The sequence below is a fragment of the Homarus americanus genome, unplaced genomic scaffold (genome assembly GCF_018991925.1).
Source record: "Homarus americanus isolate GMGI-L3 unplaced genomic scaffold, GMGI_Hamer_2.0 scaffold24057, whole genome shotgun sequence".
Classification (NCBI taxonomy): Eukaryota; Metazoa; Arthropoda; class Malacostraca; order Decapoda; family Nephropidae; genus Homarus; species Homarus americanus.
In genome coordinates, this window is record NW_024746050.1 from 261,375 (window position 1) to 287,182 (window position 25,808).

Below are 25,808 nucleotides of genomic sequence, written 5' to 3' on the forward strand. Positions count from 1 at the left end.
TTGAAAATATCCATTGACAAGACTTATTAAGAACAATGGAGGGAACCTACACAGACCACTGGCCTTCTTCCCTCTGTATGGCCAGTCCACCTCTAGTTGGGTTGCCATTAGGAAAATAAGATAGTTAAAAATATTTCCTCTAATTTTGTGGATGTACATCTGATCAGTTCAGGGAGCCAACCACCTCCATCTCTTCAACTTCTCTACTCAAGTCGTGTTTTAACATACAAAATATATTTCCAGAAAATCAAACATCTTAATTGGCGGATTTATTTTATTCTTCAAAAATAATGGGAATGGCAATTTCACATATGCATTGGCAGTGCAAATAGCATAAATCAAGGTCAATATAAGGTGGCAATTGAAAACAAAGCTGAAGAGATTTTACCTTCAGTGCAAATAATGGCATACTGTACACTCTATTAATACCGGATATAGAGTCTGTAATGCCTCCTTAGCTCAGACAAATACAGCAACACCCACACCAAGGTATAGAAGACTCTAAGGATGAGAGAACATCCCCCAAATCAAAATAATTCGTATAATCTGCACACGGGGGGAGGAGGAGGGAAAAAAAGTGGTATACATTAGAGTGTATATTAAAAATAAGGAAAAGGTGCTCTGTATTGACAAATAGGGTCACAGAATGTCACCAGGCAAGACAAGTAAGAGGAAGATTTTATCAACGAACTGAAGAAACTTTATAATGGCAATAAGAAATTTGCTGCTGGAAGGTTGAGAGTGGTAGACAGCTTGTGGGGGCTGTAAAATGCAGGATAGTCAGCCATGGGCTTTGAAAGCTTTTACTTTTTTATAAAAAAAATATTACTAGGGGGTAAGCACAAACCCCTGGAGTCCACGAAAATATCCTAAATTTTCTTAAAAGGTTTTAACATCAACAGAGGACAATGCTCATAACATAACTGTGATATTGAACTTTTTTCTCTGTTGACAGCATCTTGTGTATGTATGAATGTACAGTAAAGTTCTATATATAGCACTTAACAAACTGCAATTCTCAAGAACACCTCAAATAAATCTATATTTTGGGAAACTGTAAACTAGAGCATTTGTATCTAGCATGTCAGGAGCACTTTGGCTTAATGCAGCCATTTACTTTGGTGGTAAACAGAACCTCCGGTCCTTCTCCAGCACTCACAAATTGTACTTGCATGATTAAGATAATGTACTATACTTTACATCCTCAAGTGATGGCTTCAGTCAATAAGGGAAGACCATTGGACACTCCTTCTACCAGCAAAGGAGTGAATCAACACTGAATCTGCCAAGTACAGTAATGTACATCTGACACAAGAAATTTGCAAGAGATTGGAAAATGGTGAAAAGCTAAATATCCACTTGTTAATTATGTGCCATAAAAAATTAACTTTAATGTTATTTAGTGATTCAGCGTGAATAAGGCAGTGCTAAAATAAAAAACATATTTAAATTACAGGAAATAGACAACTTTATGGGTGATTCAAACTGAAATGATAAGAATGAACCAGCATGTGGTCAATTAAGTAACTCTTTTGATAACCTGGTACTGTACTGAAGTATTTTTTAAGAATCAACCATGGCAGTGATCCAGAAGGTTCCAGATACAGTATTACAGGTTACTCGACAGATAATTTCAATACAGTACATGGTGGCCAGGTAGGTGTTTGTCCCTTAGGTCTTAGAATACATCAAACAGTACACCCAGTAAGTGTACACAGACTGTGCTTCCTGAAGAGGATAATAATTTTGTTAACAATAGAGACCCAACACACTTTACTAATCTAAAATCTGAAAAATTCTGATACCCAGGTAGAATACTGGTTCCTCCCCACCAAGATGAATCACGGAGGTTCCACTTAATATGTCCGTACATGTGTCACACTTAGTTAAAATGCAGCTGATGTGTTTGTTTAACAAAGAAAACTTTTGTTTTTACTTTTCTAACTTATTTGGAAACCAGTTCATATATTTGGCATTTCCTTTAAGAGGTCATATACAATCATAACATAAAACTATACCTAAATTAATTCTTTAATTTTAATTATCATTTCACCGCTTTTGAGCTTCCAAAACATTCTGGCAGTTGGTCTGGTCTTTGTTACGAATTTTATTGTCAAGTGTTAGTACAGGAGGGTGTAGTACCCAGTGGAAACTGAGATGTTTAGCAGTGAGGGTCACACTGGATAACACTTTTTATATCTGTCCTGGGCCAGGACTCAAACTCAGGACACAGTAACGAGAGAGATGCACATTACTTCTGTCATACAAACACCACAAATGGTTCATATAATTGTCATCCATTTATAACTTGTATCACAATTATTTATATTATTGTCTCTATAAACACACACATCAGTGTGTTTTCTTGGAAAAAACTATAAAGTACAGTATCACTATTTCTCATGTACAGTACAGTACACCTAATATGATGGCATGTACAGTTTGACATCATAGGAAGTGAGAAAAACTGTGGTCAATGGATACATCTGGCATCTCCTCGAGGTAGTGCGTACTGTAATATTTTTAGATGAATGTATGAATCGCTCGAAATCAACGACTTGGAGTGATTCATTCATGAAAAAATATTACCTACATTACGATCTCTCCATCAGCCACAGATTTTCTCACGTCTATGATGCCAACTGTACATAGTAGTTTACAGGTATAGATTTAAACTTAAAAAAAGAAAAGAAAGCAACTTAAATCGACAATGAATGTAGTTGAACGATTGAAGTGTTTTAAGTGCTACATACTGTACTGTAATCTTCACAACGAGAAATATAAAACAACATTCTCTCCTGAGGACAAGACTGACAACTTTGGTTCAGGCACAACCAGTTTAACCCAGCTATTGTTACCTTATATATAAACAGTTATGTATGGTTGAACAACAACAGTATAGAATTATGGTTTCAATACCTCAGTTTCTAAATACTGTAGTACATAAATGCAGATAAACCCACAGCAAAAGTTATGTACTGTATGTACGCTATATATAATTTAACTCAAACACGTACCTAAACAGAGATATTTTCTATCAGTTTGTGGTAAGTAAACCATAAAAACATTTTTTACTGTATCCAACTTCTACAAGGTGCACACAAAGTCCTGTTACCTCCTCCTCAAACCTTGTCATTCCCTAACATCAATACAGTACTCTATGTATTTTCTTCACTTAATTATAGATGTTATATAACAAAGAAAAAGTAATTATAGCACTGAAGAGCAAACAGTAATGAGCAAGTGAACTCTCTGATGGACCACACACACTGAGGTAATTGGCTCATAACAACTGACCCATAAATTATAAAATGATGTGACGTGTTTGATCAAGGAGTAAATAAAAAACATTACTCTCTAAAAACTACAAATTAAATTTTTCATTCCCCAAAGGTGCGAGGACCCTGTCTGTACCTTATATGATCACGACTCCTCACCAACCTAGAAAATTCTTTTACATAAAAGCGTCATCAACAAAGACTGCAAATGCAACGGTTAGCCGAAGTGCTGGTAAATTTTTATTACATTACTGTATTACAAAGGCCAAAGCCCCTGAGCCTTATTATAATTCTGTATATATTTCTTACCAATTAGATTTGTCGTATATAAAGCTCTCTTAATATATTTAAAACATTTCTTAAGTTCTACATAAAAGATTAAAAAATGTGCTTATACTGTAGTAAAATATGATTATTCAGTATGATGAACATGAATGATCAGGAACATTTACTCGGACTAAATTCCAACTTCGACGACAAATTCTGGAAAAATAGACATGAATATGGATCACTAAATTTAGGGATAGCAACTTCCATCTTGAGAATGTATTCAAGAAGATCACTTATCCAACGATTCAAAGGCTAGAAAAATACTGAAGCCGACGTAACAATAAAATATGAGTGCTATTGTTTGTGTTCAGATGGGTCGTGGCACAACTTCAGATACACTACATGAACTGCTTCTCTACCCTGCTCCTTCTACTATATGTAAAGACATGGCGAGTCATTGTATCAAGCCAGTACTATAACAAATTTGGCTTACAAATTACCGGTCCTTAAATTAAAAAGACAACAGAAATGGAATTCATCACATTGCTGTTTTCACAAGATGGTATATCAATGAACTAGTACTTCTGCATGGGCGAAATATTTCATATCAATGTATTAGAATGGGTTTTATTCTTTTCAACAAGAACAATATCAAGATGCAGCATTTTCCCAAAACAAAATTGTCCCCAAATTCACGTGATGAAATACTGTAACTGCTAAGATACATTGTTGCGATACTAGAGATGTCAACAAGTGCATTGGAGAAGACTGTCACTTTGTCGCCTCAGTATATTGTATTGCAGTTAATAACAACACGCTTACATAGTTCCAATATTCTACAAGTCATTTATTAGTGCTGTAAAAACCACGATGGAGAATGATGACAACTAGTTTTATCACAGAAATTGAGAGGAACTGTACGGAGAATATAATTGCTCAATTCATCACCCACCACTAGTGTTGCCTCTCATTGTGTCAAGATGCCTCAACATAAATCAACAACCCTGACATTGTAAACTCTCTCTTATATAATCAGTTCTCGTTAGTGTGATGATTATGTGAACACTATAATTATAACTGCCTAAAAAAAATGCAGGGAAAATAGTCATATATGGTGTGTGAAAGCACAATATTTGCAATGATGGTGTTTACAATAAATGAAATATCAGTAATAATAAAAAAGAGGAGCATGATTATTACAAAACTGCTGAATGTTGCAAAGTATTATTAATGAGCATAAAACCTGCACTCTGTCAGGACCGAGTGTTCTCTACTTAGACAGATTCTTGCAAAACCTAAATATCTCTGACGGTACACAATTCACACACTTCCAAAATGTTAATAATTGGTACATATCAAGCTCGTTTCCTTTTTCCCATATTGCAAATATTAGAGGAATGTAAAAACACTTATACAAGTGCATATCATTTGTTATGCTTGGTGCAAAATTATCTCATATCAACAATTCCATTCTATGTGAAAATATATAAAAGTCACCTTAATAATTAAGCCTTTAGGCTTTAATTATTTCCAGTGTACTCATTAAAATTCCTGAGCAGTTACACCTTTCTTCACTAACAAACATTACAGCTATTACTATTTCGCCGCTGACTATTGGCAGCATTTGAATTATGTTCCATACTAGCAGCAATGGCTCTGGCAAGCTGAGCATCTGCATCTTCATCCTCTTGGCCACGGTTACCTCCACTTGACTGGACAGCTGACTGATCCTGAACGGAGGCAGCCATTGCTCTTGCCAGAGCTTCATCTTCAGACTGTTGAAACATGATTTACAGTACAGTATTGTCATGCTAAAGCCAATGAATAAATCATCATTTACCACCAATAGAACCCAAGATCTAACCTTAAATACTGTACTTGAGTACAGTGTCTTGCAAAGTCTTCTTCATATATTTCAAGTTAATCTCCTCTTGAAATATTATTTCGTGTGACAAACTCTCTAAGTAGAATTTCAGGAGGGAAGGAATGCAGATAAGAAAGTTTACCTCAAAGAACTTGGGAATGATAGAGGAAAGCGATGGCTAGCTATTTCTACAGCCACCATATAAGTTTTTAAAGCTTGGGTCATCCAGTTTTGTCCTAAATTATATCATTAAGGAGTTCCAGCTGTTATGAAAGAAATAACTTTAGAAATTCAAGCCAACATTAACCTACCAATCCTCCCTGAAGGTTGGAGACGTTGACTGTCCGGACAGGCTGAGCATGACCAGTGGGTCTGGGGCCCACTGAAGATGGGGAGAAATATCTGGTGATACTCTGACTACTCCCGCTACCACTGCTGTGACTTCGACCTGAGCTTCCAGAGCCTTGTTTCTTGTTGTTAGGTAATCTTGATGCAGCAGCTGCACTGTGAAAATACATTTACAATAATTAACATTCTTCCCCACTAATTAGTTAAAAATTAATCTGTTCTTCTTATCCATTACCTTTGGCATCTATCACCATCACTCCATCCCAGACTATTTGAGTGGAAGAAGCGCACCAAACACAGCAACATGAAATTATAATAAAAAGGTTTTTATCCAACATGATTTTCCATCAGCCGTACACCTATTTCTGTTCACAGACTAACGTCCTCATGTCTATCTCAGATTATTAATTCTCCCTAAAACTTCATACACTTTAGAACAAAGAGAAAGACACACAGAAGCATAAAAGAATTATTACATGACTTACAGAGCTCTCTCTCGTGCTGTGGGAGGGCCTTTACAGTCATGGTCGACAGTGTGTCTGTGTCGCAGGCAGAAGTTCTGCTTGCAGGAGTCACAAGATACTGGAATCATTTCTTTAGTTTTGCAACCACTGGCAGAGCACTTGTTGGTATAAATCTGGAAAATAAAGAATAGCATAATAAAATCAACACATATTAATGGCTTTAAATTACCAAGTTACTAAAACAATCCATATCTTGAAAGAGTATACAGTACCCAACAGGTGTTCAGTAACCTTACATGGATCAAACAGATGAAAAGTTTACCTTTTTCTTTTTGTTTTTACAATTGTTCTCCATGTGATCATTTACAGCTAAGTCAGGTGGCTGCCCTCTTTTACTTGGCACTGGCTGCTCACACAGTGGGCATATGGGTACCTGGACATCTGCCTGGTAACTCTCCGTACAATTATGGGCATCATACTTGTGATGGTCAACACTGAAATTAGAAAACAGAAATATACAATACTGTATTACTATACAGCAGTGTGTGTGGCTTTACCGGACACTTTATCACGCTGAAAGATATTGTTTTTCATCCACATCATCCATCCATTGACAAATCCCCGAAGTAACATTTTTGTTCTTCATTACTGTACACTGTAAGATGCGGAGATGCAAGGTAGCAAGTTCAAACTATTGATTTATTTAACTTTTTTGGTACAGTTGACTAAGAATGTGTACATCACCTGTCACACCAACTGAAGGTTATACAGGTACCATCTAACAAAGCAGGCAACGTCTAACAGCTACTGTAGTCTGATAACTTATACTGTTAAGAATAAAGAGGATATATTGCAGTCCTTCAACAATTATTTTCCAAGATGATAGAGGCGAAGATACACATAAAGGGAACATCAAGTGGACGGTGAACATAAAAATACTGTAAAGCCAAATGAAAGAAACATAAAAGTGTACACAAGAGAGTGAAAGTCTTCTAAATATATTCATAAGAAACATCTAAAAAAAAAATATATATATAACTGTATATATACAGTATATATATATAGCATCAATGTCTCTCAAGTAATATCTTTCTAAATGTGGTATTTCAGGAATGTTTATATCTATTTTGTATACCGTACAGTACAGTACAGTATGTAGGTTACTTGATGAAAATGAAGCACAACTTACCAGAATTCTTTTTTGCACAAGTTACAAGTGAAGGGGAGGAAATCTGTAAGAAAAACAAAACAATATATTACTGACCTGTTATATACTCTATGTGGCATATGGTGATGTAACAAGAGTGACTGAGTGATGGTCACATGTGCTGTAAATTCCAAAACATTTCAGCCAAAGACCATTCCCAAGCCTTTAGTGTTAACAGCTGGACCAAACACCAATTTCTGCAACAACTAAAGACTTACCCATCTCTGGAAGCTCCCTATAGTCACAAGCATTAACCTACCAACACAAACACAGCATACTCGGGTGATGGAACACATGTACTGACAAACGAGGACAAAAATTATAAAAAAGTTGGAATTCCTCCACTTCATTCTGGATATTCTTAACATATGAAGCAAGCTATTGAAATTGTTTGTACACTTACTGATTACAGTATAGGGGTACAGTGTCATAAGGGGGTGAAGAGGGGGAGGGGGTGAAGAGAGGGTGAAGAGAGGGGTGAAGAGGGGAGGTGAAGAGGGGAGAGGGGGGAGTGAAGAGGAAGGAGGGGGGTGAAGAGGAAGGAGGAGGGTGAAGAGGTGAATAGAGAAGGACAAATATGGATAATGACGAGTAGTTCCCCACATTTCTTATCTTACTTCATAGTCTTACCCACAAACGGGATTAAATCAATATTCATGGATACACAAGACTAATCTATTTCACATACACTAATTGTTTCTTACATAAATAAGTTGGAAATTAATGTAAAGCTTTGCAAACGATCAGGAGTAACTACCATTTGACCTCTATATCATTACAGATCTCTAGTACTTCAAACACACATATTATCCACCGTGTACTTACCAAGCTGTCGACATGAAGGTTGTGAACAGTGTGTCCCTATATGTGGCAGCTCCATAGTGGTAATAGTGTCCTCCCTCAGCCACAGTCACACCACAATGGCTCAGCTCCAGGGACTCTATTTATATGACGTCACACCACAATGGCTCAGCTCTATTTATATGACGTCACGACCTCGACTTTGGCAGAATAATAGTCACCGCATCCTTCAATATGTAGATATATGCTGAAAAAATAATTGTTTAAAGGATAATCTTATAATAAACTTCACCTAATAAGAGTAAATATATTGAAATATATTTATTTTTTAGTTATATGATATTAATTTTGAATAGGTAAAAATTCCTTCTTATCCAATTATTACCGGGAATTAATCACCAAAGGGATAATGTTATAATAAATTTCGCTTAATAAGAGTAAATATATTGAAATAAATTGATATTTTAATTAAATATTATGATATTTTAATCGTTAGAAATCCATCTTTTCCAATTGTTTAGTGAATCAAGTACAGTGACTATTCTTCTGACAGTTCCATCATCATGCCCAACACGTTTATAAACAAGAAGGAGTCATCATCATCCTCAGGTGACACACACACACATCCTGAACCGTCTCCCTTAGTCTAGAAGGATCTGGGCCATGTCTGAGGAGGAGGAGAAGCAAGTTACAGTGGTGAAAAATGCGACAGATCTTCAACGATTAAAACTAGAGAAATTGATGAAGAATCCTGTAAGTTAATGTTAGGAGATTTTTACTCTTTAGATGACAAATACTTTCTTACCTCATGATAAGATTAGAAAGTTAATAAAAAAAAACTACCCAAAGTTGCTGGTCTCTTTAATGGGCAATGTGAAGAGGAAAATTCGGTATTATCGTTTTGGTCATCCAGCGAGGTTAGGTTAGGTTGGTTTAGGTTGAAATTATATTTTTCCATTGGATTATATAGAGAAGAAAGTTTATTATATCGAGGGACAATTAGATGTGAAACCCCTATTTAATTATTATACCAATAAGTCAAGTTTATTGATGTAACTAAGATCATAATTTCACCAGTATATCCCCCACCTTAGACTTGATGCATTATCTTAATCAGGAATTTTTTTAACTACAGTATAATCGAATCAGTTATATTATCTGTTTCTAAATACTGTACTGTCATCTTATTATTCGATAGGAGAAACCTGCCTTTATACCTGACCGACCTAAGGACAAGAGGTTTTCCGATCCAGCGGAGTTCGTACGCAATGTCATGGGGTCCAGTGCTGGAGCCGGCAGCGGAGAGTTTCACGTTTATCGCCACATAAGACGGAGAGAATATTCACGTCAGGAGTTTCTACAGCAGTGCAAAGAAAAGGTGCGTATGATGGACTGTATTAACGGCCAGCAACGTTCTCTCTGTGGCTCGTTAATTATAGATGGAATTCCTGGGTATAAAACTACCATTGAATCCATAAACATCATATATTGGATAATACATGAATCAGTTATACTTCCTCATAATGACTAAGTTTTGAAGGGAACTTGAGAAGCAACATTTCACAAATTAAAGTAGATAGCAATGACTTATTAGTGCCACATCAGCTGACACTAGTGGTATTAAATGAGTACTGGTAAGGCATTAAACCTGTTTAGCCTTACATGTTGTCCAATTGCCATCCTCATAGCTAGTTCTTTCTAAAATGTTGGGAAATGAAGATTGGTGCTGTGCCTCTGTTTTGCACTTACGAAGTTTTGTGATGAGTAATTCATTTTTTTTTGTTATGAGTTTATATATAACTTTTGCCATTTGTTTAGATGGTGCTGCAATGGTTGTATAATTTGTTAACTACTGTACTTAACTAGTGCCCAACCAGTAAGTAGCAGAGTCCGTTTCCTTCTATTTTTACTTCTCTGGGCTGAATTTGTATTTTAGGAATGTTGTTTCAGAAGAGGAAGGTGGTAGTATTGTGTACAGTATTGTAATTTCTTGTGTAATAATGAAGATTAACCCCCAAAGTTTTCACCTGAAGTTTTGGCATTCAACTTAACTCGCTTGAAGTTTTATCACCATAAACTTAACTGAGTGGGGGGCTAATCTTCATGTGGTCCATAAAGGTTGAAACTGCAATAGGTCTCATTCATACAGTAGTCTCATCTACATTCATTTAAGCTTGAAAATGTGCAAAAATAGTACAGTAGCAGTCAAAGTAACACTAAAAAATGTAAACCTTTGTAGAATATGCGATTTGTTCCTAAAAAAATATCTGCGACGATTTAAATTTTTTGTGGTTCCTATATTTTCTTCTCCACTAATCGACTCCAAAAAATTAATGCTGTTTTTTTGTACAAGCATAAAATATAAACACTGTTTCAGGGAAGGAGGTTCATGAGAACATAACTACAGTATTTAGATTTATTTCAACACCATCTTGACACTAGTGGTATGAAATCAATATATATATATATAGTTCTATTTCATTACTTTCTTTCTTGAATGTTTGGTTTTGCAGTTTTCATTATGTGGACGATGCTGATTAAGGATCTGTTGTCCTCAACTTGATATCTGTATAATTACCTGTTCAAATGACACCTCCAAAATCTTAATTTCTTTTCAAACACTAATTACTCTCTGCCTTTGGGTTTTCAGGATGATTTGGAGATTGATTACCACAATAAGTTAGAAGAAAACAAGAGAGCTGTTGAAGAAAAGGCTGCAAAGAACAGAGCGAAGAGACACCGACTAAAAGAAAGACAAAAAGCAAAGAGGCAAAAATTAAGAGAGATGAAGAAAAAGGGCATATTACCACCTAAGGAAAGTTCATCATCTTCAGAGAGTGAGGAGGAAGAGGAGATGGAGGCGGAGGAGGAGGAGAAGAAGGGGGCGGAAGAGGAGAAGAAGAAGAAGGGGGCGGAAGAGGAGGAGAAGAAGAAGGGGGCGGAAGAGAGGAGAAGAAGAAGGGGCGGAGGAGAAGAAGAAGAAGAAGGAAGAAGAAGAAGGCGGAAGAGGAGGAGAAGAAGAAGAAGAAGGGGCGGAAGAGGAGGAGAAGAAGAAGGGGGCGAAGAGGAGGAGAAGAAGAAGAAGGGGCGGAAGAGGAGGAGAAGAAGAAGGGGCGGAAGAGGAGGAGAAGAAGAAGAGGAGGAGAAGAAGAAGGGGGCGGAAGAGGAGAAGAAGAAGAAGGGGGCGGAAGAGGAGGAGAAGAAGAAGGGGGCGGAAGAGGAGAAGAATGAGGAGGCGAAAGAGAAGGCTGGAGAACTTCTTACTAGTGATATCAAAATGAAGAAACATGATATAAACAATGACACTATAAGTGATAAAAATGGTGACAACGATGTAGAAAAGAGAGGGAAAGAAGTTATGAAGCAAATGGACAGTGATAAAGTGGAGGAAGAAAAGGATTAATGTAAAGTAAAGGAATCAATTACTGTACTGATATGGAGGATAAAATATGATGATCATTTTTGGGTACAAATTACTGTATTAAAAAATATGATCATCATTTTTGGGTACAAATTACTATATTAGTTTACCAAATCATTTTGTTATCAGTTCAACAGATTTTGTGATATACATCAGGTGTTGTATTAACAAAATTAAAATGCAAGCAATCCTTTTGTTAAACTGATACACACACCACGTCAGTGAATTTTGTTTTAAATGTGAGCTTTATTTTGCTACAATTCCACCTACCGGTAGTTATATGTAATATTTTCATAAACTAAAGAGAAAGTGTGTGGCAGGTGTTTATTTTTCTAACAATTTAACTTAATACAATAGTATGTGGGATGTAAAAAAATCACTTGTAGGATGACACTGTACCTTCACCCTTCTACAGTAGCAGTTACCTTAAGAGGAACATGACATGAACACTTGGCAATACAATACACAGGACGTCTTGCAGCGCTCTCCCCTTGCCTTAACACCTTGGGTACTAAGGGTCTTTGTGCTGAATACAACTGTATGCCATTAGCAACATAAAAATATTAAATGTGGCATCCCATAGTGAAGGGGTTAAGGTCCCTGTAACCCTAGATTGATCTCACAAAAATACTGTACCTCAATGGCTGCCATCAGGTAACCATGGCTACCCCTAGCAAGTGTGGAAAATGGCTGTAAAAGTTGATGATAATCATGCTCATAATAATTCACAAGGATATTAAGAGACTTTACAATATTATACAAACTTTAATAATCACCACAATGACCTTTTATTTGAGTTACTTCTCAAGAGACTGCTGGTTACCAAAAAATGCTCTGTGTAATTTACTTACTGTAAAGGACTGGAAACATAAGGAGATTATTTGGGATAATATTGTCAGCAAAGAAAATCCATGGGTTTAAAATGAGTGAAATTATGAAAATACTCAAACTTGATTTTCCCTGAACTTTATTTCAAGACAATCTGATGCATCTTCCAAACTAATTTTTGTATTTGATTACTTAATTTAATATTTGTCCACAAAAGGATTTTCCTTACTAGAGAAAAGAATAACAATATTCTCCCATCCATCTATCACATTGTTATTCAATCACCGAGAGTACCACCAACAAAAGTATAAAGGGGCATTTATACCATACAATAAACAGCTATGTCTGTTTCCTATTTTAATAAAAGCTAACTAAATAAAAGGCATATACTGTATTAAATTTGGAAAAGTGCATACTGGAAGTCTTTCTCGTCCTAAAGAACAGGACATCAATCCACCTATCGGAGTAGATAATTTTCTTCACAAATTCAATCCATGCTCTAAGTCAAGATTACTTGTTTGTGACAAGATGTGCATATCAATCTCTATCAGGCACTTCAACCATGTTGTTTATGCCATCACTAACTTCAGAGTATCCTGAAGTAAGTCCAAAAACATCTTGTCACAGAGTACAGTACTGTAACTCTAATGCCACATTTACTCAAGATAAGAAAGATGAGTTACGAAAATAAACTTACATTATAAACTAATAATTTTTTTTATAAGCTTGGGAAATGATACAAAAATGTATACTATTCCTACGTTCCACTGCATCTTACACCTGACATATACACACCTGGTCAATGTTGCTTATGATCTAAGATGTATTCATTGAGAGTACAACAGTTTTAAGTTAGTACAATATCGACACATTTGGCTTCCACCGACGGCCACTGAAACAGGACAGTGATATAATTTACAATATCTTTCATTTATTGTTGTGCGACTTCCCCATCCAGTCACGCATAATCACTGTCATCGAAGTCAGACGTTCATCTGTGAGTGAGATTTAGTTGACTTCTGCATAACAACAACTCTGTGTCAGCAAAGACTTTCATCACCAGAGCTACAATGTTGTTATAGCTTAATCCAATTACCACATCTAAAAACTTCCCACTTGTGCTTTCAAAAATTAATTCACCGATGTCACAAAAAATTTACAACCAAAGTTCCAAACCATCAAGTAAAACTAGACCAGCTCAGTCACAGGGCGATGAAGCGTGATCCTTCGCTAGTGTTCACATGCTTGGGTTTCTCCTTACCTTAAACACTTTGAGTGATCTATGAACCAAAACACTTCATAACAGAAAAAATGCACATTTCATTAATAAAAAATTCCTTACAACTATTATAGCTTAAAGATGCAATCTTCTCATATGCTCATCCAAAATTATAGATTCCTTTGATAGGAGTTTTTACACTGAGACCCTCAACTGATAACATTTGTTCAGCTTGTCAGTACTAGAGCCAACATTCTCTCAAACAGTTATATAAATAAGAATTTCCAATGAAAGTAAAGAACATATGGGTCCCCAACTAAAACAGTGGGTTGTGTAGTGCAGTGCTGGCAGCTTCTGCATTCAGAGTGTCAGACAGCACCAGGAAAACTTCAACAGCTGCTTTAGGCTGGTAACTGGAGCTTCTTTCCTTGGAGAACTGAAACACAAAATACAGTACTATTATTCAAGGAGTCAAGGTAGAATTTTAAGTATTCTTAATCTCCCCAACATGGAATAAGAGGCATAGGTTTGGGCGTATAGTCTGACTTACAGTAATAAAATGATCGTCCCTGTTTAACTTACTTGAGCTAAAGGGAGCATATATTACCTCCAATAACTACCCAGGTTACTTAAAATGTTTCACACACAATACAACATACATACATTTATTTGCACCTCTAATGTTTCTCACTTTTGGAGACCTTCCTTATTCAGTCACTCAGCTTCTAGTATTTTTTAAGCACATCTATAAAATATTTTACAACTGAGGAAAGTTAGCAATCATCATACCTTTTGTGATGTACAGATAGAAGAAATCGCAGTAGAGGACAGTTTGCACAACTCCAGCCACAATGGCAATCAGATCATAGAAGCCTTCAGCGTAGTAGCGGTAAACCTGAAAACAAAAAGGTCTAAATTTTTCTGCAGAAACATTCTAATTTTGCCGTCTCCTACACCACAGTAACCGACAGTGTCCGTTTAAACATTACTAAAAATTCCTTCTGACACCAAATACTATCACTAAGCACAATTATAAAGATTAAACTGTATATAAGTGATGTTAGAAGGAAGCAAATATGTGGACGTAAGTACCGGTAAAAACTCACCACATCCCGTCCTTTCACATACCTAATAACTTTCTAATAATATAAAATAATTATATAATTTTTGTCTAACTCTCTGACAAGCTGCAGCCAATTCCTATGGGCTACAGCTATGTATAAGCTAATTACAAACTTGTCAGAAATCTCTACGAGGTTATATATAAAAGCCTCGTTACAATAAAACTTTTTTTTACAAATTAATAACTTTAACACCGTTCACTTCAACGGGGAGTTAACCGATAAGGTTATGAAACAATGTGCTGTAAGATCAACAGAACTCCTTCCATGGCTCCCTCAAGATGAGCATGTCATCAGTGTCAAAAGAACCCCCAATCATGGCACTATTTATTCATTTACACCTATACAGTAACTTATATTGCATGACCTTCCAAGAAGAATGGAAGACCACAAGTCAGTATTTCATATGATAATTGTATCAATCACAGACACACTAACCCAGTTGAAGATGTAGAGAGCACGGTAAGAGCCCAGGGCGAACAAATAGTGGGACGTGATGCTCTCCGCCTCACCAGTCTTGGATACCATAAATAGCTGGGGCAAGATGGCAACTGCTTCCAAATAGATACTGAAAGTCCATAAGATCTGTAAAAAGGAAATATTGTAATAATTAAACCATTTATTAAGGTGATTCTACTACAAGTTTAAGTATCAAAGACCTATTTCCTAGTTATAGAAAATAGTAAAATGTTGAACTATCAAATGTTTCAATGATATTTCACCTCAAAATTAAAACTTAAGTAACTGAAAAGTAGTTCTGGAAAAATGTCAAGGAAAGCAAAGAATGAACTGAAGACTCGGGTATTTACTCATCAAGTTAGTGAGTTGTAACCTAAACTAACACACGATGAGATGACCGGTACTCATCACAACCCTAGACCTCACACAGCTACGTGACCCTTGGTGCTGCGGCAGCTTGGGTCATCTGTCATCGACCATACAGGATCCAGTACCAGCTGAACTCCACGACAGAGCCAAAAAGAAGGTTCCAAGTTTTGTCATTCCAACTCCAATATAAAATGGAACTTTAAGAATCAATTGTTTTTCTATAACCAGGTGTTGTTCCAAGGAGACTCACGTATATAAAGCCAGAAAGATGAAGAGGGGTGGGGGATATTTAATGCTAAACAAAGAAAAAACAAATAAATAAAACCTAAAATACAATTCAAAAGTTCTGTGTGAGACAACACAATATGCAACGCTCATCTTTTCTCCCAAGTGATAATGCTGGTAATGTGGTCAGGTAGTGAAGGAAAACCATCCGTATGGATGTAAAAACACTGGTCATAAATGTGGAGGTGACTAAGTCCCAGGTTTGTATTGGTAGCAGCTAAGATTTCATTGCTGGGTAGATGAACAAGTGCAACTCAACATTCCCTCTGCCTATAAAGTGATGGCATAAAGGAAGTGAAAAAGAATAGACACAAGACAACACCGTCAATTCTACAGTACATTAGTGAAACATAACTCCAATTTTAGACAAAGGAGTCGTGGTTCTGTTATCACTGTTTTACCTCTAAGGGAGAGTAGTCGTGGTTGATGAGAAGAGAAAATATGACTGTTGGGATGAGCAGGAACTCCACGCGGAAGGTATCATGGTTGTGGTCGTATGTTGCCTTGAAGCGAAGGTAAATCAGGTACAGAGTAGCATATGAAGCAGCCAGGAAGATCACCTGCAACAAATAATAAACTGTTAAAAAAAATAACCGAACACTAATGTCTTCTGTGAAAATGGAGTTTGGTCCTGCAAATCCATTTTATAACCAAAACTTAATTAGTTGACTCATGTAGAGTCACCCACTACAGTCTGGTCACCTCTCCTGGCCACTCAAGGTGTTCTCCTGCTTGAGCCCATGTGGCGACCACGGTGAACCAACCATAGATGAGTGATTCCACATCATACATATACAGAAAATAAAGGCTCACAATTACTTGACTGTGTACAAGAGATACCGTGTACAGTAAAAATAAAACGTGTTAATCGAGGCCTGACTGCAATCTAATCAACTGGGTATTCTTTTATCTTACACAAGTATGAATGGGTGCTTGAAGAATATGACACTTAATTTTTTTTACAGTTGGGACTGAATTTATTACAATAGTGCCTTGGTATATCAGATGAATTACGGCAGCATCCAGACTGAGGTAGATACTGCACAGAGAACAAGCCCATCTAACACCCCCAAAAATATCAATATCATGCTCAAAATCTGCAGATAGGCATGAAATCATCTCACCCTTACACGGCACTCTGTTTACATGGCATATAGAGAGAAGCAGAGTTGCCAAGTGTTAACAAAGACATGAAATCAGTGTTTACCAACTTACTCCAACCCAGTACTGTGTGTGTGCCAGTGTTGTGGTCATGAGCACCAATGATACCATTTGCAATTTTAACCGTTATGGATCACCTGATGTTTAACCCCCCAAGTGCTCACCTGAAGATTAACCCTGGCTCCCCCAGTTTAACCACCCTAAAACTATCTGGGGCTCGTCTGCAGGTGATTTATAAAGGCTAAAACTAAGAATGGTCTTGTTCGTCGTCTGAACTACATCACTCACGTACACACACACACACACACACACACAGTATACACATTCAGGTGCAGACACAAGAATGATACAATATAAAGGTGACAATAATTTGTACAATATTCACCTTCAGTATAAGGTAAAACACAGCACACACACCTGTACAATTTTCCCTTCCATCTCTGACACCAGTATGGGAAGTAATAACCAATTTAATGCTGTATATTACAACAAACAAAGATTTATCCAAACCTAATCCATCATATTGGTTCATGTGTTGTCATAAATGGTTTGCACTGCAGCATTTAATTCACCTTATTTTAATACCATTTTACTCCCTCTACACTTTTTTTAGCAACTTCCATTTAATGGTTAAGCATCACTAAACTGAACACTTACAGTTCCCAAACCTTCCCCATTGGCCTACATCAATGATTAACATCCTGGAAACTTCGGCCTAGCCCCCCCAGCCAATGTCAGGAACCACCCGCTGAAAATACAGTGGAATGGATGACAGTCAAGTGGATCAGAAACCCATGGCTCCCTCTGACAGCCACACCAGTGCACCGCTCTTACCACATCACCTGCAGAAAAACTCGCAAAATAACGCAAGAGGAGAAAAACGTTCACTCGTATCATAAAACAGAACCACATGGCCTACCCCAGCCCTCACTTGAAGGAGGCATGCACTAGGTGTATATCTAATACATTCTTCCCCAGACAGTTGGTGACTGGAGTTAAAGAGGTTATTATGGCGATTCTGGTTTGTGAAAAATACTGAACTATGAACTGATCTTATCAATGGTGAAGACAGGAACAGGAATACTTGGACATTATTTTCACTGGTATTATTAGTATTTTTATCCTACTATGTCATACCTTCATGGTGGAATTGTATAAGGATATGTAGTTGGTGAAGAGGTCTAGGTATCGCGTGGTGTACGTAAGTGCGAACATCATCTGCGACTTCCCGGAGATACCTGAAAATCAATTGCAGACGTTAGTTACAATCACAATATAATGAAAAATACAATTAACAAAGCTGATATTAATACTGGTACACGTTTGTCATTCTCCATAGTCTAGTTAGAGTACGGTATACACGAGTCACAACACGGTCTGTCATAGAGGAATACCCGAGTGTTTCCTGTTAACACTACAGTACTCTATACTATTGTTATCACAGTAAATAAAAGAAGGAAAATGGTAAACAACAGTAAAAGTCATCAGATACAGTGAATAATAAACAACTTCTCTGTCGCCTTACTGCTCTACTGTCGACCCTTTAATCTCTTCCGTCGTCCTTAATGTATACGGCGAGTTTTTTATGTTGCTCATGATAGCTCACACGTCTTGAGTCTGACATGAAGCTCTTCCTATCAATTTTATATTAGTTGGTACAGTATCTGACACTCCTTGACCCCTCCTTCCCCAACCTTATAAGATCTACCGTTGATTTAGCCAAAGAATCTCGTCATCATTATTATCATCAACATTTTATGGTCACTTTCCACACTCACATGGGTTGGCCATGATTACCTGAAGGCATCTCTCCCTGTTGTATGGTCTCTTGCAGCCTTTTTTGTCAGATTCATAACAGACAAGTCCTCCTAACAAAGCTGCTACTGGTAAGTGAAAACTGAGTGTCTGAAGCTGTCAGTCATACAATGATGTGGCACCAGTTATTCAATTGCCACATTTTATAATGAACCTAAATTTGCACATATTTTTACCAAAATACAGTATCTTATTATTTCCTTGGGAGAATGAGATAAAGTGAAGTACACAGTACTAAGCACATGCATGGGGATGGTACTGCACGGACAATAATTCGAAATAACCATAAGTGTACATTGTGAGGTGGCCAGATGTTTCAACACGCACAGCTATGGTGGGAATCATGACCACCAAGTTGGTGATTCTCTCACCTGGAGGTCTAAACATCACCTCTTCTAGTTACATTTATGTTTAGTAACAAAGAATAATTGCAAACACTAAAATTTTTATTTATTCATCCACAACACTGTCCATACTGAAATACATACAGTGTAGGGTATTAGGAATTTGGGTATTCTCTGCCCATTTGGAAGAAGTCTAGAGGCATTATCCAATTTGTTATGGCAACACTGGCCTCTACCATCCCAGGCAGCCAATCAGCTTTACCAGAGCACAACTAGTGAAGAATACATACAATTAACCTCTTAATTTGTTGAGCTACCTTAAATTGCATTACCATTACTTATTGGATTTACAATAGCAGAATTTTCCAACCATACAACATACATTACTTTGGGACAACTCTGCATAAAAATGAGGGTTTATTAAATATGTTTCCAGAGAGTACTGTACTGTACTGTACTGTACTCCTAACAACATTATACAGCACAATATTATATAAGCATCAGGTTTGGATTCTATGGAGGTGGGAAGTGTACACCAATGATCAGACACACAGAACAAACATTGGGGCATTTTACCACATTTCAAACAGTAAATTTTCAGTAAACTCGCCATAAATGTTTACAGTTCCTTGTAACATGAGTAGCTTTCACTGCCCCCCCCCCAAAAAAATAATAAAAAATAAATACTGTATATAATAAATACAAAATAAATAACAATAAATAAAAAAATACAAGGTTGAAAAAATACGTAAAAATAAATAACAATGAATAAGTACAATACTGTACAATGATGATAACATCCACCGGTAGTGCATAAATCACACTGCATAAGACAAAGCAAGACCCTGACTATTAATACCACTGCGACAAAAAACTACTTCCAAACAAGAGGAAATAATGATCTACTGTAATTTATATCTTGTAAAATATCCCACAAACATAACTGTTTGTTATGTAACACTGAATACAGTATCAAAATTATGTTGTTATGATGATTGTATTTATCTATTTATCCTTGTTTTATGGGATTAGCCCACCCGGGCACTGGTCAATGGCCCACATCAGGCCCTGGGGGCGATAATATAATAATATTAATAATAAATAATAAAAAAATTTTATATAATAATAATAAAGGACAATAAATAAATACAAGAAAAGAAAAGAAAAAAGATAAATAGTTGAGAAGCAATATATGTATGTTGTGTTGTGTTGCCACAGTAAGAGAAACAATTGAGACCCTGCAGTTGTGTGTAAATGAGGCAGAAAGTCAGATCAGCAACCTGGGACTTGGTCATGTATGGCAGCAGGGTCTACCATTAGACAATACATTATACTTCCAATATCTTCACAGGCGGCAGTACCTCCCTGTTTGGTAGCTGCCTACTACCTTATTTGTTTTTTACTTGTACTGTATTTGTATGTGCAAACAAACATTTTTATCAGACAATACTAACTAATATACCGTAAGTAGAGAATACTGTTCTGATAATATTTCAACTACTGTATAATGAAACACTAACACCTGTAGCTACAGTCATCTTATTTTCCCATGTTGTATTGTAGAGAACTTACCCATTTACAGTATTGTACAGTGCCTTACTTAAATACATACAGTATGTACATAATATTAATTTTAGTTGTATATTGAAGTTGTTCTTGAAGCCCTTCAGTGTGTGGGAAGAATGTAAGAGGAAGAGTTATCTGGTAATTACTGTACCGGGTAAATGCTTAATAGGAAGTGTGTGGTACTGTACTCATCCTTGAATATAACTTGTTCCATTAATATCCCTCACAACTACTACTGTTAATTGAGAAATATAACTCCAGAGCTTAACAAATAATATCCATCACCCTCGTTATGCACAAGTTTTCAATAATCTCACATCTAAAACTGTGTCTAAGTCTCCTGAACAATTTAACACAATTCTCCCTCAAAAAAAATGAGGAAAATACAGAACTATGTCACCTGCAGCTCTTATATAAAACATATACGTAATGATCTGCTCTCAACTTGTAATTGGCCGGCCAGAAAGTGGTATTTACTGCACATAATTAATAGTTTACGGTCATTTTCCACACTTGTGTCGGTCAGACGAGGTTAACTAATGGCAGTTCTCTCTTGCCAGTTTTTTTAAAATCCAAAGTCATTTCTTACACCCTCTCTCTATGTCATTCTTGGCCTACCCCTAGCTCACCTCCCATCTACATTACTTCAGTTAAATTAAGCATCTTTAGACCCAATTGTTTTTATCCATTCCCTCAACATGACCAACTGCAAAATACAATAATATTAAAATAAATCACTTTAATTCTTCGACAGATAATTCAAACTGTTCAAGACTCACTGACGCTCTGGTTAACAAACATGGTAACAGCACATACACCACAATTGGTTACATATGTATTGTTCAAAATAAAAACTAACGAAAAAACCCTGAATATTAAAATGTTATTCCTCCCTCCAATTTACTTTATTGTTAAGGTAAGAAATAAGTTTACTTCAATAGATATTTTACCTTACGTAGCTGAACAACCTGAGTGGATCTCCTTAAATTGCATCACTACAAATTCTCATCATTTCATTGAGATTTTCTTGAGGTAAAACACGGTCCGACTAATTACCCAAATGTACCCAAATATAGCCGCAATGAAGTCAAATAATGGTCCTACATGAATAAATCGGACTGCTAATCACTTCTCGACTAGTATTTGGTGTCAGAAAGTAAAAAAAAATTGGAAAACTTACTTTAATCTGAGTTAATAGATCGCGTGCATGTACTGAGGGAGCGAGGAATTACTCAAATGTAGCCGCAATGAAGTCAAATAATGGTCGTACAAGCGTAATTCGGGCTGTGAATCACTTCTCGATTATTATTTGGTGTCATAAAGTCAAACAAAATTGGTAAACTTAATTTAATCTGAGTTGTGTTGGGTTAGGTTAGGTTAGATTAGGTTAGGTTAGGTACATGCACTTGATCTATTAACTCAGATTAAAGTAAGTTTTCCAATTTTTTGTGACTTTGTGACACCAAATACTAGTCGAGAAGTGATTAGCAGTCTGATTTATTCATGTAGGACCATTATTTGACTTCATTGTGGCTACATTTCCTCAAGTTCCTGGTGAATAAGTAACACTATCTTCTAATTTTACTCAATATGGTTTAAATTGTTCAGTTTTCGACATTAATCCCAAATAGGTGGAACATATACTCTTCTCTATAACAATGGTGAGGAAGGATCAGTGAAGCTCCACCACCAGGTTCATTAAGAGAGTGTTGTGGGTCACTTATAGATCACCACACAGTAAGGATCAGTGAAGCTCCACCACCAGGGTCATTAAGAGAGTGTTGTGGGTCACTTATAGATCACCACACAGTAAGGGTCAGTGAAGCTCCACCACCAGGTTCATTAAGAGAGTGTTGTGGGTCACTTATAGATCACCACACAGTAAGGAGTAAGGACCAGTGAAGCTCCACCACCAGGTTCATTAAGAGAGTGTTGTGGGTCACTTATAGATCACCACACAGGAAGGATCAGTGAAGCTCCATCACCAGGTTCATTAAGAGAGTGTTGTAGGTCACTTATAGATCACCACACAGGAAGGATCAGTGAAGCTCCACCACCAGGTTCATTAAGAGAGTGTTGTGGGTCACTTATAGATCACCACACAGTAAGGATCAGTGAAGCTCCACCACCAGGGTCATTAAGAGAGCTCCACCAGGGTCATTAAGAGAGGTTAGGGTCATTATAGATCACTATCAAGGATTGTGAAGTGTTGTAGCACCAATTAGGTGTATTAGAGAGTAGTGGGTCACTTATGATCACCACACAGTAATCAGTGAAGCCCACCACCAGGTTCATTAAGAGATGTTGTGTCATGGGTACCACACAGTAAGGATCATGAAGCCACCACCAGGGTATTAAGAGAGTGTTGTGGGTCACTTATAGATCACCACACGAAGGATCAGTGAAGCTCCACCACCAGGTTCATTAAGAGTGTTGGGGTCACTTATAGATCACCACACAGTAAGGATCAGCTCACCACCAGGAATAAGAAGTGTTGTGGGTCACCACCCCACCAGGTTCATTAAGAGAGTGTTGTGGGTAGATCACCACACAGTATGATCAGTGAAGCTCCACCACCAGGTTCATTAAGAGAGTGTTGTGGGTCACTTATAGATCACCACACAGTAAGGATCAGTGAAGCCCACCACCAGGTTCATTAAGAGAGTGGCAGGGTCTTATAGATCACCACACAGTAGGGTCAGTGAAGCTCCACCACCAGGTTCATTAAGAAGTGTTGTGGGTCACTTATAGATCACCACACAGTAAGGATCAGTGAAGCCCACCACCAGGGTCATTAAGAGAGTGTTGTGGGTCACTTATAGATCACCACACAGTAAGGATCAGTGAAGCTCCACCAGGTATTAAGAGAGGTTAGGGTCACTTATAGATCACCACACAGGCGGATCAGTGAGCTCACCACCAGGTTCATTAAGAGAGTGTTGTGGGTCACTTATAGATCACCACACAGTAGGATCAGTGAAGCTCCACCACCAGGTTCAAGAGAGTGTTGGTCACTTATAGATCACCACACAGTAAGGGTCAGTGAAGCTCCACCACCAGGTTCATTAAGAGAGTTGTGGGTCTTATGAGATCACCACACAGTAAGGGTCAGTGAAGCTCCACCACCAGGGTCATTAAGAGAGTGTTGTGGGTCACTTTATAGATCACCACACAGTAAGGATCAGTGAAGCTCCACCACCAGGTTCATTAAGAGAGTGTTGTGGGTCACTTATAGATCACCACACAGTAAGGATCAGTGAAGCTCCACCACCAGGTTCATTAAGAGAGTGTTGTGGGTCACTTATAGATCACCACACACAGTAAGGACCAGTGAAGCTCCACCACCAGGTTCATTAAGAGAGTGTTGTGGGTCACTTATAGATCACCACACAGTAAGGATCAGTGAAGCTCCACCACCAGGTTCATTAAGAGAGTGTTGTGGGTCACTTATAGATCACCACACAGTAAGGATCAGTGAAGCTCCACCACCAGGTTCATTAAGAGAGTGTTGTGGGTCACTTATAGATCACCACACAGTAAGGACCAGTGAAGCTCCACCACCAGGTTCATTAAGAGAGTGTTGTGGGTCACTTATAGATCACCACACAGTAAGGATCAGTGAAGCTCCACCACCAGGTTCATTAAGAGAGTGTTGTGGGTCACTTATAGATCACCACACAGTAAGGATCAGTGAAGCTCCACCACCAGGGTCATTAAGAGAGTGTTGTGGGTCACTTATAGATCACCACACAATAAGGATCAGTGAAGCTCCACCACCAGGTTCATTAAGGGAGTGTTGTGGGTCACTTATACAGTAATAAAGTGTTAATGAGAGGCACAAGTCACCACCAGCCCCAGGAGACATACAGCCGCCCCCCACACTACTGACTCACCACTACACCTCTTTCTCCAAGGCAACTTATTACCACTCGACTCAAGGACAGTCTCCATGTAGACCTTGAGGTAACGACACACTGGTAGTTGATCTGTGTCAAGTGTCAGCTGGTTGGGTCATCAACATCACCATGATAAACAAACCCGGCCGCTTGTTATCTCCTCCTAATACACAGAATATAATGCCTCTATTAAACTTACCTGCACATGATCGACTCGTCCAGATCTTCAAGAGCAATATAATAATTGCCAACAGGTGGGAAAGATCCCCTGCCAACCTAAAAATGTTCATTATATGTGAGTGTGGCGGACTGACAGGGCTATGACGTGGCTCCCGACACACTTCCTGCCACCGTCAACAGATGGCACTGTGCTCGCTGGAACACTCCGATACTACACTCACCTGTCAAAAATTACAACATTTGTCACAATAACACAATATGGTTCACTTATTTCTGAAAAATCATGCTTAAAAAGTTTTATTCTATCTTAAGCGTATTTAAATAAAGTTCTTACGCTGTGGCTAGAAGAAAGAGGAAGTTCTATAGTGTATACACTTAATCTGCAATTAATTATTTTGAACTAATGGTATGATACACTGCAAACGCTTGTTTTTTTATTTATAATATATAACGTAATTTTTTTTTATTTATAATTAGTTTTGTGGAAAATATTACAATATTACTATGAAACAAGTGTCAATTAAGATCGGAGTTTTCCTCTTCTGTTAGACGGGCAGAGGATGAACTTCTGCTCTGTCAGATGTAAAACAACTATTTACTTTCTTATATATATTAATTTTCTCTTAGAGCATGTGACCTGGCTAATTTTACTATTTTCACATTTCTTTAATAATCTATTAAAATATTTGTGGTTTCGATTATATCTATAACAGAAAGATATCCACACTGTAGTCTGTCACAAGATAAAGTAATTTAAGGTACAGTACACATCAACTACAGTGGTATATTATTCTTGTGGGACATCATAATTTTGGTACCTTTAACCTAAATATAAATAATACTTTAAAATTTATATTAAGACTACAACTTGAGTTATGTCAATCACTATCAGGAAAGTTTTTGTTTAATAAA

The 25,808-nt window shown here is 37.2% G+C and overlaps 3 protein-coding genes across 3 annotated transcripts; 1 reads left to right on the top strand and 2 right to left on the bottom strand.

Moving 5' to 3' along the window:
* Positions 1-1,444: 1,444 nt before the first annotated feature.
* Positions 1,445-8,383, bottom strand: LOC121878881 (AN1-type zinc finger protein 2A-like). The gene is made up of 6 exons (XM_042385309.1): positions 8,257-8,383; positions 7,414-7,456; positions 6,547-6,718; positions 6,246-6,397; positions 5,724-5,916; positions 1,445-5,323 (listed from the first exon to the last, which is right to left on the bottom strand). Exons 1-6 carry the CDS (start codon positions 8,309-8,311, stop codon positions 5,123-5,125), a joined length of 816 nt encoding a protein of 271 aa, XP_042241243.1. The 5' UTR covers positions 8,312-8,383; the 3' UTR covers positions 1,445-5,122.
* Positions 8,384-8,796: 413 nt separating this feature from the next.
* On the top strand, positions 8,797-12,894 carry LOC121878896 (PRKR-interacting protein 1 homolog). Its single transcript, XM_042385335.1, has 4 exons — positions 8,797-8,985; positions 9,431-9,610; positions 10,883-11,140; positions 11,414-12,894. Exons 1-4 carry the CDS (start codon positions 8,896-8,898, stop codon positions 11,633-11,635), a joined length of 750 nt encoding a protein of 249 aa, XP_042241269.1. The 5' UTR covers positions 8,797-8,895; the 3' UTR covers positions 11,636-12,894.
* On the bottom strand, positions 12,404-25,075 carry LOC121878877 (ER lumen protein-retaining receptor 1-like). Its single transcript, XM_042385301.1, has 6 exons — positions 24,916-25,075; positions 18,233-18,333; positions 16,336-16,494; positions 15,260-15,406; positions 14,490-14,595; positions 12,404-14,136 (listed from the first exon to the last, which is right to left on the bottom strand). Exons 1-6 carry the CDS (start codon positions 25,004-25,006, stop codon positions 14,102-14,104), a joined length of 639 nt encoding a protein of 212 aa, XP_042241235.1. The 5' UTR covers positions 25,007-25,075; the 3' UTR covers positions 12,404-14,101.
* Positions 25,076-25,808: the final 733 nt, after the last annotated feature.